The sequence below is a fragment of the Crotalus tigris genome, unplaced genomic scaffold, assembly GCF_016545835.1.
Source record: "Crotalus tigris isolate CLP2741 ecotype Arizona unplaced genomic scaffold, ASM1654583v1 scf7180000020347.5012614909:4044961, whole genome shotgun sequence".
Taxonomy (NCBI): Eukaryota; Metazoa; Chordata; class Lepidosauria; order Squamata; family Viperidae; genus Crotalus; species Crotalus tigris.
The window spans coordinates 2,307,154-2,320,122 of record NW_024097978.1 but is presented as its reverse complement, the minus strand read 5'-3'; the positions used below and the strand labels follow the sequence as shown (position 1 = coordinate 2,320,122).

The 12,969-nt window shown below is 43.3% G+C and overlaps 1 protein-coding gene and 1 pseudogene across 1 annotated transcript; one reads left to right on the top strand and one right to left on the bottom strand.

Annotated features, from left to right (window-relative positions):
* Positions 1 to 361: 361 nt before the first annotated feature.
* Positions 362 to 1,659, top strand: LOC120318676 (insulinoma-associated protein 1-like). Its single transcript, XM_039366637.1, is given in 3 exon segments — positions 362 to 697; positions 763 to 1,135; positions 1,390 to 1,659. Coding segments are annotated over 3 exon segments (729 nt in total). The 5' UTR covers positions 362 to 611.
* A 2,926-nt stretch (positions 1,660 to 4,585) lies between these two features.
* Positions 4,586 to 8,838, bottom strand: LOC120318702 (annotated as a pseudogene).
* Positions 8,839 to 12,969: the final 4,131 nt, after the last annotated feature.

Sequence of the window (12,969 nt, the reverse complement as noted above, 5' to 3'; positions counted from 1 at the left end):
ACAACAGCACTGAAAATAGTGACTTATGGCCATTTTTCACACACACAACTGTTTCAGCGTTCCCATGATTATGTGATCAAAATTCAGACGCTTGGGAACGGTCTCATATTTATGTCAGTTGCAGTATGCTGGGGTCTTGTGATCACCTTTTGCAATCTTTTGATAAGCAAAGTCAAAGAGGAAGAGAGATTTATTTAACACAGCGGTTCTCAACCTGTGGGTCACAACCCTATTTGGGGTCGATCGACCATTTCACGGGGGTTGCCAAACCACGCAGTCCGCCATTTTTTCCCCTTTTTCCTAGCTATCTTACTCCCTCTTATTGGCTTTCGAAAGTGCCATTCCTGCCTCCCTCCTCTTTGCGCATGCACAGCTTTTTTCTATATAAACTAAGGAGCACGTGGCAGAAAGCGAGAGAGAACAAGAGGCAGAAAGCAAGAGAGGCCTCCTCCTCCTCCACCACCACTTCTGTTTCTCCCACCTGGCTCGGCTGACGGAGGGAAGGCGGGGTGGTCGAAGAAGGACCAGCTGGATGCTAGAACCGCGCTTGCTGTTCAGAGACTGAGGCAGCAGCATCACCAGCCGCAGATGCCTTCCGGAGCTGCCCGAGGATGCCCCGGGGCTTTTTGGTGAAGAGGAGTCGCAGACCTATGCCCATCTCTTACCGGATGCGTTGCTCCTGCTACCCGGCCACTGGGCTGGAAGGAGGGATCCAGTGCAGCTCTTGGTTCCTCCACCTTTTCCCACCCCTCACTTCCCCAGCGCAGCTTCTGCCTCGGAATCCACTGAAGCGGTGCTTCTGCCTGCACCTGTGGTGCCGCAATTTGGGATGCCAGAGGGCCCCTCTTCGCCGGCGCTGCTGCACAGTCCAGCGTGAGCGGTGAGTGAGGAACGTAGCCTCCACCTGGCCTCGCCCATCTCGGCCGAGTCCTTCCTGGCACTGGAACCGTTACTCTTGGGCCCTGGAGGAGACCTCAAGCTTTGGGCAGTCGCCGCCACCGCCATCGCTTCTGGCCCGCCGCTTGCCCCTCAGCGCAGCCATGGGCCAAGCCCAGGCACACCGAAGCGGTCTCAGGGCAGAAAGGCCAAGGCAGCCCGCAAGTTGCACTTCGAGGACAAGGTGAGTACGTCGCCGGTGCACTGACCAAGGCCAAGCCTGTTCCAGAGGAGACTGCCCAGGGAGGGGGTGGCGGCGGTGGCAACAGTAGTAGCAGCAGCGAGCGGGATACGCCGAGTCCCGGGAGCGGTGGGGGCGGCAGCAGCGGAGAACCGGAGGCCGCCGGAGCCGAGGAATTCACTTGCCTGCATTGCGCCAAGCGCTTCTGACACCAGAGCGCCCTGCTTAAGTACCTGCTGCTCCACCATGAACCCCTTGACAGCTTGTCCCAGGCTTGCCCGCTTCCCGAGGCCTGTCTGGAAGAGGCGGCGCTGGACGGCTACAGCCCGCTGAGCTTGTCTGGGGAGTGCCACCTCTGCGCAGTGTGCGGGGAGACCTTCCCCAGTAAGAGCGGTCAGGAGCGTCACCTGCGCGTGCTCCATGCCGCCCAGGCCTTCCCCGGTGACATTTTACAGCTTGCCAGCCTCACCCGCCACATCAATAAATGCCACCCCTCGGAGAACCGGCAGGTCATCTTGCTCCAGGTCCCTGTGCGGGTGTGAGAGGGCAGCCGGCGGTTCCGAGGCGCGCGGATCCTCTGCGCAGCTTCTGAGGCCCCGGATGTGCCGCTGCTTGGCTCTCCTCCAGAGCCTCACCCCTTCCCGGGCAATTGTGCGCAGCTGCTTGTGTGTCCTTCGCAGTGCCTCCCCCTTCAATCTTTCTCTCCTTCCTTCCTTCCTTCCTTCCTTCCTTCCTTCCTTCCTTCCTTCCTTCCTTCCTTCCTTCTCCATCCCTTCCCCTTCAATCTCTCCTTCCTTCCTTCCTTCCTTCCCCTTCAATCTCCTTCCTTCTCCATCTCCTTCTTTTCCTCTTCAATCTTCCTTCCTTCCTTCCTTCCTTCCTTCCTTCCTTCCTTCCTTCCTTCCTTCCATCTCCATCCCTTTCCCTTCAATCTCTCTTTCCTTCCTTCCTTCCTTCCCCTTCAATCTCCTTCCTTCTCCATCTCCTTCTTTTCCCCTTCAATTTTCCTTCCTTCCTTCCTTCTTTCCTTCCTTCCTTCCTTCCATCTCCATTCCTTCCCCTTCAATCTCTCTCTCCTTCCTTCCTTCCCTTCAATCTCCTTCCTTCTCCATCTCCTTCTTTTCCCCTTCAATCTTCCATCCTTCCTTCCTTCCTTCCTTCCTTCCTTCCTTCCTTCCTTCCATCTCCATTCCTTCCCCTTCAATCTCTCTCTCCTTCCTTCCTTCCTTCCCCTTCAATCTCCTTCCTTCTCCATTTCCTTCTTTTCCCCTTCAATCTTCCTTCCTTCCTTCCTTCCATCTCCATCCCTTCCCCTTCAATCTCTCTCTCCTTCCCTCCTTCCTTCCCCTTCAATCTCCTTCCTTCTCCATTTCCTTCTTTTCCCCTTCAATCTTCCTTCCTTCCTTCCATCTCCATCCCTTCTCCTTCAATCTCTTTCTCCTTCCTTCCTTCCTTCCCCTTCAATCTCCTTTCTCATCTCCTTCCTTTCCCCTTCAATCTCCTTCCTTCCTTCCTTCCTTCCTTCCTTCCATCTCCATCCCTTCCCCTTCAATCTCTCTCTCCTTCCTTCCTTCCTTCCTTCCCCCTTCAATCTCCTTCCTTCTCCATCTCCTTCCTTTCCCCTTCAATCTTCCTTCCTTTCTTCCTTCCTTCCATCTCCATCTCCATCCCTTCCCCTTCATAAACTGCTTATAAACTGCTTTGATTCTTCCATTTATTGTTTAAAGTGGTTTAATACTTCCATTTATTTCCTTTTATTCCCTTAAAACTAGTTTGAATCTTCCATTTGTTGCCATTTATTCTCTTACATCTGATTTAATTGTTTTGTTTATTTCTGATCCACGAAACCTATAACCTCCATGCCATTTCTCACTCTTCTTATTCCTTTATGCTTTGCTTTTTATTCCCTCTCTTTCATATACTTTCTTTTATCTTCACTGAAAGAAAATCCCTCCAGGTCCCCACTATAATCTATAGTTCAAATGAAAGCAGCCTGTTCTTATTTATTATTTACTAACTTTCTGTAAATTTTGGTCCCACATTTAAAGGCAGGGTAAACATGCATTAAAATACATGCAGCGGTGGCACAGCATTAATGGTGGCCGGGGCTGTCTTTCTTGCCACGCCCACTTGGTGGCCACACCCACTTGGTGGCCACACCCACTTGGCCACGCCCCTGGCACCCAGCAATGTATAAGTGGTTGGGGATCACCACAACATGGGAAACTGTATTATGGGGTCGCGGCATTAGAAAGGTTGAGAACCACTGATTTAACAGCTGTGTTACTAAACAACTGCATTGATTCACTTAACAATTGTGGCAAGAAAGGTCATAAAATGGCATAAAAATTACTTAACAACTTATCACACTTAGCAACATAAATTTTGGGCTCAGTTGTGGTCTTAAGTCAAGGACTACCTGTAATAATGGTTTAGAAAAAAATATATAATTAAGTCTTCTCTGTTATTGACTAAAATGCCCTAGATCAGGGGTGTCAAATTGCCGGCCCACGGGCCAGACGCATCACGAGAAAACCACGCCCACCCTATTGCCAGCAACGGGGGAAAAGTTGACATGTCTGCCCTAGATAGCAAGATTATTTCTGCTACAGTGAAAGGCATCAATTTTGTCTTTAATCACAAAATGCTGTGAGGTGTTTCTTGTTGATAGGACACACATTTAAAATACTGCTTTTGGAGACAATGCTCTGCAATTTAGCAAGCAGAGAACCTCGGACATAAGTAAGTGAAGCTATTTTCTCTGTGTGGCTTGCCCCTTCTAAACACGGCTTCTGATGTTTCTTCCTTTATCTTAACTACTCTTAAGATAAATCAAGAAATAGAGCTTTCATTCATCCTCATGCTGGATAAAACCTTGAAAAGAAACTTTGAAAAGAAAAAGAAGTACAAGACTCCATAAAAGAAATACCTCACCTTCATTAAAGAAGACTTAAGAGAACAGTATATCTCGAGGCAGATATACTGCTAAATAATGGTTTAGTGTTAAAAAAACAAGTTGTAGCTAGTTAACAAATTATGTAGCAAACAACACCTTGAACTTTATTTGCTTAAAGAAACACTTGAAATAAGTCATATTTTCTTGAGATTGAACGTAATGGCAAACATTGCTTTTTTCAGCACTGAGGATGGACACTTTTGGTCTCCTTCCTTTAAATGAAGAATAGGATGCGGAACACAGGAGCCCGTGGCAGGGTTCAAAACACTATCCAATGATCAGTTAGAACAAAACTTATTTTGTTTCTAGTTATATTGAACCATAGACAATGTCTAACTTTATTTGATTAAGATTTCATTTGGGAGAGGGTTAGTTAAGTTTTGCTTAACTAAAGGCTTTGGGAATGTGTTCCATATTACCAAATGGGTTTCAAGGAAGAATTCAATCCAGGCATGTTGAAACCACAGTCTGTCTATAATGAACCCAGAATCACCAAACTGCCAATTACTGGATTAGACAACAGAGTCGTCAGTTGTAATTTTCCTCTCTTACAAACTGGACAGCACTTGATATACTATGAAACAGCAATTTGTGCATGTCTTTGTCTGCACTCTTAAAGTAGCCTCCTTTTTCCAGGGAAGATATCACTGAAGGATTACAGCAAGCCAAATGCATGCTGATCTCCAGTTCCTGATAGTCTTTGAATGTTTCTTTTAATGTGCTCACCCCAGATGTGTCCAAAAAAGGAATGGAAGCACAGTTGATGATGATTGTATGAAAGTCACCACCTTCAGCAGCCAAGCATGGCGACATTTCTTTCTGTCCTAGTTTATTATCCAGATTTTGTTGCCCTTTCCTCCTGGATTTTTTCCTTTTTGCAACTTTGAGTGCAGGGTTCAACCCTGTCCTGTTGTGGAGGCACTTTAGGAAAAAGTCCTTGTTCGCATCATAAAGCGGTGCTTCAAATCGGAAGATTTTGATCTTCGGAATTGGGAGAAGATCTTTATATTCTTCATCATCTTCATAGAAGACAGTGTTTCTGATTTGCCCTAGCAAGGCAGCGTGTGGGCACTGGGTGCGGCCAATAATGCAGAAGACTGAAAAAATAACTCCAACCAACAACCCCATTTCTGTGCTGATCAAAGCAGATGAGAGCATGGTAACACACCAGACCAGCGCATCTACTTTATCCAGGCGGTAGCGTTAAGGAATATCTTTGAATTTTCTAAGAGCTCCTCTTAGACTCACTATTATGATGCAAGCCAAAACACATTTCTGTAGGTTGTAGAAGAGGGGAGCAAAAAATAGCAGCACAAGCAGTACAACCACTGCACTTACAATGCTGGAGACCTGGTCTGGCACCCGGTGGACGTTTTGACCAGGGTCTTAGCCAGAGCTGCGCTGGAGGCAAAGCAGTGGAAGAAAGCTGGAACGATATTACAGAAGCCAATGGCAAACATTTCCTGATTGGCCTTGACAGTATAAGCATACTTTTTGGCAAACATTTCATCGAAACCATGAAAGCAAAGCCAACAATGGTGAGTGGGAGAGCATCGACAGCAACTCTTTGCAAAAGGTGGAAGGGGGGCACTTTAGGTGCTATAAATCCAGTTGGAATTTCACCCGATATGCTGGATGCGTAAACTTCGTTCAGTTTCCCATAATGGGACACCAGGGTGGCAATCACAATTACCACCAGCTCTGTGGGAAGAGGGATCCTGAGCTTGTGTTTGTACTTATCTCCCAATTCCTTCGCGGTGACCAGGACAGCAATGCAGATAGCGCTGGTGATCACATTGCATAGATTTGCTTGAGAAATGTTCTGAAAAATATTAGTGGTAATCAAGAGCCCATATCCCTGGGCGCGTGGGATTTTTATTCCAATGAGGTATTTAACTTGAGCTGTTAAAATAGTTAATGAAGCACCTGTGGCAAAGGCATCCAACACCGGTTCAGAAAGATACACGGATACAAACCCGAGGTGAAAAATTCCCATCAGAACCTGCAAGAAAAAAACAGATCAGGTTAACGCTGCTTTGGATATTCAGCGGGAAGATGTTTCTACCTTGGTGGCATTTTAGAATGTCTTATTTTTCTCCCAGTTTCTCCCACAACTTTGCAGAAAAATAATAATAGAATTATCCAGTCAATTATTAGTACGATAAGAGTATGCAATTTCAAAAGGGCTTTATCTATGCATCACACATTTGACATTTTTAAAGGAACCCATTCCCCAAATATGGGGCAGCTCTGTCTTTACTCTTTGAGAAAATTATGTAAGTAGTTACTACTGTGCCTAACCCTTTCTCCCATGTTTCTTCAACCTGCTTTGCCTCCCGGTCTCTTTATGACCTGGTTTGATGTGTCATTGAAAAAGAGTGATATGTATGCATGAAATTACACAGAACTATCCCTGAGTCCAGATGTAAGGTGTTTTGCTAAGATCACATTTAGCAAATCTCAGAAGGACCTGGGGGACAAAGTGAGAAACTTGCAACCCTATTTCTCAATGTGAGACCTAGCTTTCAAGAGGCCACAAATGTAGCCTCAAAACAGATTAGTCCAGTGTTTCTCAACCTTGACAATTTTAAGGCATGTGGACTTCAACTCCCAGAATTCCACAGCCAGCAATGCTGGCTGTGGAATTCTGGAAGTTGAAGTCCACATGCCTTAAAATTGTCAAGGTTGAGAAACACTGGATTAGTCTATTTGCAAAACAAGAGATAAGTGTCTTCCCATTCAGAAGAGAAAGACTTTAAGAATGATTTCAAACAGGGCATGTAGGAAAAAGAGGTACAGGAATTTCAACTTTGATTTCACTACAAATAGGTCTATGTTTGATATGGTTATTGTTTCATATTACTCTGATTCTCTTTTTCTGCTTTATAAATCTACTCATCAGAAATTCCTTTATCTTTGAGTGCCTGCTTATCTGTTTCCAGCTTAGCAGCTGGGAGCAGTTTTGCATTTCCAAGTGTGGGTTTTAGATAAGTAAAATAATAAGGGAAACAGCCTGTCTCTTTTCTCCTTAGCAGTTAAATTTTTATTTAAATAAATAAATTGTATTTATTTCATTAAAGGCTCATTTAATATTCTCTAGGTATTAGACTCAGATAAAATAAAAACAACAGACAAAATAATTGCATGATTATAACATAAAGCAGATAAAAAAGCAGATAAAAAAATATTTTGTGCTTTCTCACGGTCAAATTCCTATGATGTTTCTTTGTTTTTGTGATGTGGAGTTGGTTGTTGTTTTAGGTTGGGTTATTGATATATATTTGGTGGCTCAGAGTTGAATTAAATAAACACATGAAATAAATCAGCCAAGTAATTTAATTTGAATCTTCACAGAAAGAGCTGCCATGGCTTTTTTCTAGAATCTCTTTAATTTCAAGCACTCACTTTATTGCTCTAGTTATTATTTATTTGTTTCACTATGCTTACATCTGTCTTTTTAAGTACATTTTATTAAAAGTTGTACAGAGAACATAAATCAATAAAGAGTAAAAACAGCCAAGAAAAAAAATGCAGAAAGAAAAAAATAACAAAAAAATAGAAAGAAGCTTCCAATTTCCTTTGCAGCAAATATAATACAGGTGGTCCTTGATTTCAGTGACCGTTCAAAGTTACAACAGCACTGAAAAAAGTGACTTATGACCGTTTTTCACATTTATAACCGTTACATCATCCCCGTGATTATGCGATCAAAATTCGGACGCTTGGCAACTGACTCATATTTAGGTTAGCAGTGGCCCGGGGTGATGCAACCACCTTTTGTAACCTTCTGGCAAGCAAAATCAATGGGAAAGCCGGATTCACTTAACAACCGTGTTACTAACTTGTCAACTGCAGTGATTCACTTAACAATGGTGGCAAGAAAGGTCGTAAAATAGGGCAAAACTCACATAACAAATGTCACCCTTAGCATCAGAAATTTTGGGCTCATTTGTGTTCGTAAGTCAAGGACTACCTGTGCAAGAGACACAACATTATCTTTACTCTGCTTATTTGTGTTTGACATTGGGTTGCTTTTCATTGTTCTTATGGGGTTTGCTCTTGCTTCTTTAGAAATATTTGCCTCTTAAGAGGGGCCACATTTTAAGTTTACATTTGCAAAACTAGATGGGTTGAGGAATGGAAGCGAAAAAGACCATACCTGATAAACTCCAGCCATGAAGGTCAGTGCGGTAGCTACCCCAATGGCATAGCATTCTTTCCTACATTCATGGTCCATCATCCCCAGGGTAAAATTGTAGATGGTGAAGTTCAAATGGACCTGGTCACCAACAGCTGGCTGCGGGTCATCATTTAGATTGAATCCTGCCAGCAGCAATTCTCGATCCACAACCTGCCCGACCATTAAGCTTAACAAGCTGAAAATGCCCACGGACACGTGTCTGGAGGTGCCCATGAGAAAATAGATGATGTTGGCAAAGAACGAGGTGTAAAGGCTGTATATTGGCTTCAGGCCAGCCAACAGAGAATAGGCTATCGCTTGAGGAATTAAAATGATCCCAATGATCAGTCCCGAAATAACATCTCCCCAGATGTATTCTTTGCAGTTTTATTTGGGAAGCCATTGTAACACGGGAAAGAAATCCAGAATGGCCTTTTGCATTGTTTTCAAGCTGCAGGAACATTTTTTTCTTAGTTGGTTCTTGATAACTGCTGTTTTGCTAACCTTTTCGGGAATCTTTCTTTCCATATAAAACTGGAGAAGAGTTCCATTTTCTGCTGGGACTGTTTCCATTTCTTGTTTCATTCTGGAGCAGTTTACGAACAACAGAAACTTAGATGAGAAACTAATTGCACAGCTTTGAAGCAATATAGGCAGTCCTCGTCTTTTGACCACGATTGGGATAGGAACTTCTGCTCTTAAGTGAGGCAGCTGCTAAGTGGATCATATGGTTGTTAAGCAAAGCACGATTTCCCCATTGCTTTTTGGAAGCCACTTGGGAAGGCTGCAAATGGGGATTTTTGTCCCTGCCAGTTTTATTATAAAAAAGTAATACTCAGTGAAAGACGGGATGTAAATCTGCTAAATGATAATAAATTGCACAGCAGCCGGTTGCTTAATGACTGATTGAAGCTACACGGAGCCCCCCAAAATATCTGCAAGCCATCCTTAAAGCTATGATTGCGCCAACTCCCCCACAGTCACATGATCACATTTTGGGCACTTGGCAACTGGCTCACATTTATAACTGATTGCAGCATCCCAAAGTCACATGATTGCAATTTGCAGTGGGTTTTTTTTTTCCCCAGTTTCTGTCAAAAATGCCCATTCAGGAGAATGGATTCATTCGACCTCAGGCTTTGTTTAACAATTGTGAGTAAAATCAGGTCATATTGACCTTCTTAATGACCACGATGACTTACAATGACTTCATTTTTTATTTCTTTATTATACTGTCCTTATTTTCAAAATTTAATGTATTTTTTTTAAAAAAAATCAAACGAAAATGATAAATCCACAGATTTTGATGGTGGCATTTATGTTGTCATCAGGTTGGGGGGGGGTTTCTCTCATTTCCTAGTGATCAGAGAGGCATCTGTTTTGTACATTGGAGAAATTGAACAAAATACAGAAATTGTGCTATAAAGTTCTGGGATACTTGGGTTACAAATATGGGTTGAGGCCATATATAATCCACAAATGCTCTTTCTTGGCTTAGGGTTTCTTCACAAGATAAGTTATTTATCACCTTATTCATGACAAAAGCATAAGTATTCTGTTTTTTTTAAATTTTGGATAAATCAGGGACCCATTCAGAATAAATATAGTATATTTATTCTGAATTCATAAGAATACGAGGCATAGATTGTGAAGCAGCTAATTAAGAATCTCATTGCATTCACCAGATTTACTGAATAAACTATTTTTAGGTCAACCTTTTAATATGCACATCTCCATACAGGGATAATATTTATTTCAGATATTTTTGCTCAGCCTTACAAGGCCTTTATTTATAATCCTATATTAAAAGCAGAATAGAAGCACGGATGCAAAAAAATTAAAAATAAATATCCATTATGATGGTTTTCTAAGTTCCACAAGCAGACAATCAATCAGCAACTCTTAATATTTCCCAGCTTTAAGTGAGTTGAGCATCGATAGTTGAGGGAATAGGAAGGAAGAGCATTTGACAGTACACAATGCCATAACTCTTAGCTAATAAAGATCAAATAATAAAATAAAATAATAAAATGAATGAACTCATCTTCCACTTTGAAAGAACCATGGAATCTTAATAGCAAGATTATTGAAATCTAAGGCTGAATCAGTTTATAATCAAGATTGCTTATAACAGTGGTTCTCAACCTTTTCTTCACCACAGACCCCCTTTAAATATCTTTTGTGGCCACCTATCCCCAAGATTAACTCAATATTTAAATCATAACATTTGTTCAAGCCTTGGTGGACCTCCTGTGACATCGCGTTGGCCCCCAGGGATCCGCAGACTACAAGTTGAGAACCACTGACTTATACCATAAAACTACATGTTTATAATAATTAACAGAAATGCTATGCAAATCTCACGACTTTGTATGATCCGTTATAACAAATAGAGAGTGTGTTTAGAACTCCTTGCTGAACAAAAATGAAGGAAAGTCTTTATTGAATAGAAATCTGTGTTTAAGATTTTTTTAAAAAAATATATTGCATATAGTAAATTCTCAAAAGTAATTGTTCTGGGGAAATATTTCACTTATTTTTAAGAATCCACTTGAAGTTTATTAAAAGAGAACTGAGCTACATGTCCTGCAGAACACCCAATATAAATAGCCATAGGAATATAAAATCTAGTACTGCGTTAAAAAAAACCTATTTCTTCTGTTTAAAAAAACCCACCCCTATTCCTTGTTGTAATGAATCTGCTGCTGCATTAACATGTGGTTCCTTTATCTGTGAATTGTAGGGGAGACAAAAAACTCTATTCGTATGATAATGAAGAGTCTACTTGAATGGGGAGTTGTCTTACCTGAACGCCTTTTCTCAGCATGAGGAATGTAGAATCCATGAATGGGTTGTTTTAGTCTTCTAGCCCAATCAGACCAAACAATCAAAGTTGCCACGCCTCTGCAGGGTCTGAGCATGCCCCAGTTTCGAAAAGAGTGAAGCTAATGATTGTGTGACGTGATGGCTCCCGAAATGCCAACACTAACCTAACTGCCGATAAAATTAATCAGGGAGGGGGTGGATTCTACATTCCTCATGCTGAGAAAAGGTGTTCAGGTAAGACAACGCCCCTTCTCCAGCATGTAGGGAATGTAGAATCCACAAATGGGACATACCAAAGCCCCTATGATCCCAAGGGTGGGACGCAGATAGGTTAAGTGTCGGCGCTGAAATGGACCACTTGTTCCAAAACCCGACGGCCAAAAGTGGCCTCTGCGGAAGCAAACTTGTTGAGCTTGTAGTGTCAAATGAACGGTGAAGGGGACGACCACGTAGCTGCCCTACAGATGTCCTCTATGGACACCTGAGTCTGCCATGCCGCTGTCGTGGAAGCGGTACGAGTAGAACGTGCTGTCAAGCGACTAGGGACAGGTAAGGAGGAAGCCTGGTAAGATTGGGCGATACAGGCCTTGATCCACCTGGCAATAGTAGAGGAGGAAATCTTCCGCCCCTTGGAAGGTGTGTGGAAAGAGACAAATAACGCCTCCGATTTGCGAAATGGAGCCGTCCTCTTAAGGTAATGACGCAGAGCCCTGTGTACGTGTAGAGAATGCCACTGCTTCTCTAACTAGTGAGAAGGATTAGGGCAAAAGTTTGGCAGTACAATCTCCTGAGTCCGGTAAAACAGAGTATTCACCTTGGGAATGAATGAGGGATCTAACCTCAGCACCACTCTGTCCTGGTGGAAGGTACACAGGTCTTCCCTAACTGAAAGAGCAGCCAGCTCTGATACGCGCCTCGCTGACGTGGCAGCCACTAGGAAGGCCACCTTATGTGACAAAATACGAAAAGGACAAGACCTGATAGGTTCAAAGGGAGATCTTGTGAGTGAGGTAGGTCCCAAGAGGGATACCTGTGTACTACTGGAGGTCTGGTGTTGGAGACTCCTTTCATAAAGGACTGAACTCTGGGATGATGGGACAATGAAGTGGAGTTGGCACAGGTGAACACCGTAGAAAGAGCGGTCACCTGCCTATGCAAGGTGTTGGATGCTAAACCCTTATCCATACCATCCATGAGATATTCAAGAATCACTGGAATAGTGATGGAAGATATAGACAAACCCTTACGGGTACACCAGTCACAGAAGCTTTTCCAAATGGCATCATAAATCCGGTTCGTCGCCGGCTGTCTAGAAGCTTATATCATAGATATCACTCTTGAAGAGTATGATCCGCGCATCAGGAACTGGTGTTCAGATGCCAGACGGCTAGTTGTAGCCGTATGGACCCTTGTGTTAGAATTATCGTCTCTGGAGGAATCTGCCATGGGGGAGCTACAGCGAGATTCACGAGATCCGCGAACCATAGGTAATGAACCCAGGAAAGTGAAATCAAAGTTTTCAGCCGAAAACTAGCAGTTTAAAGCTTCATATTCACAGCGATGATCGTGGGGGTGGGGTGGGGCGGTGGATTGCAATGCGGAGGCAGCGATCACGATGATCAGCTGTCTGCCTCTGAAAAACTCAACGGAGAAGGGAATTGATTAAATAAAGAGGAAATGGTGCAGCACTGAGCCCAGAGCTGAACTAATTTCCCCCCAAAGAAGGAAAAAAAGGGTAGAGAATCCACGAATGGCAATAACTACCTTTCTGAATCTAAATCGGGAGCCAAATTCTCACGTCTCTTCAGGGCTGAGACCAAACAAAACTGGGGCATGCTCAGACCCTCCAGGGGGGTGGCAACTTTGATTGTTTGGTCTGATTGGGCTAGA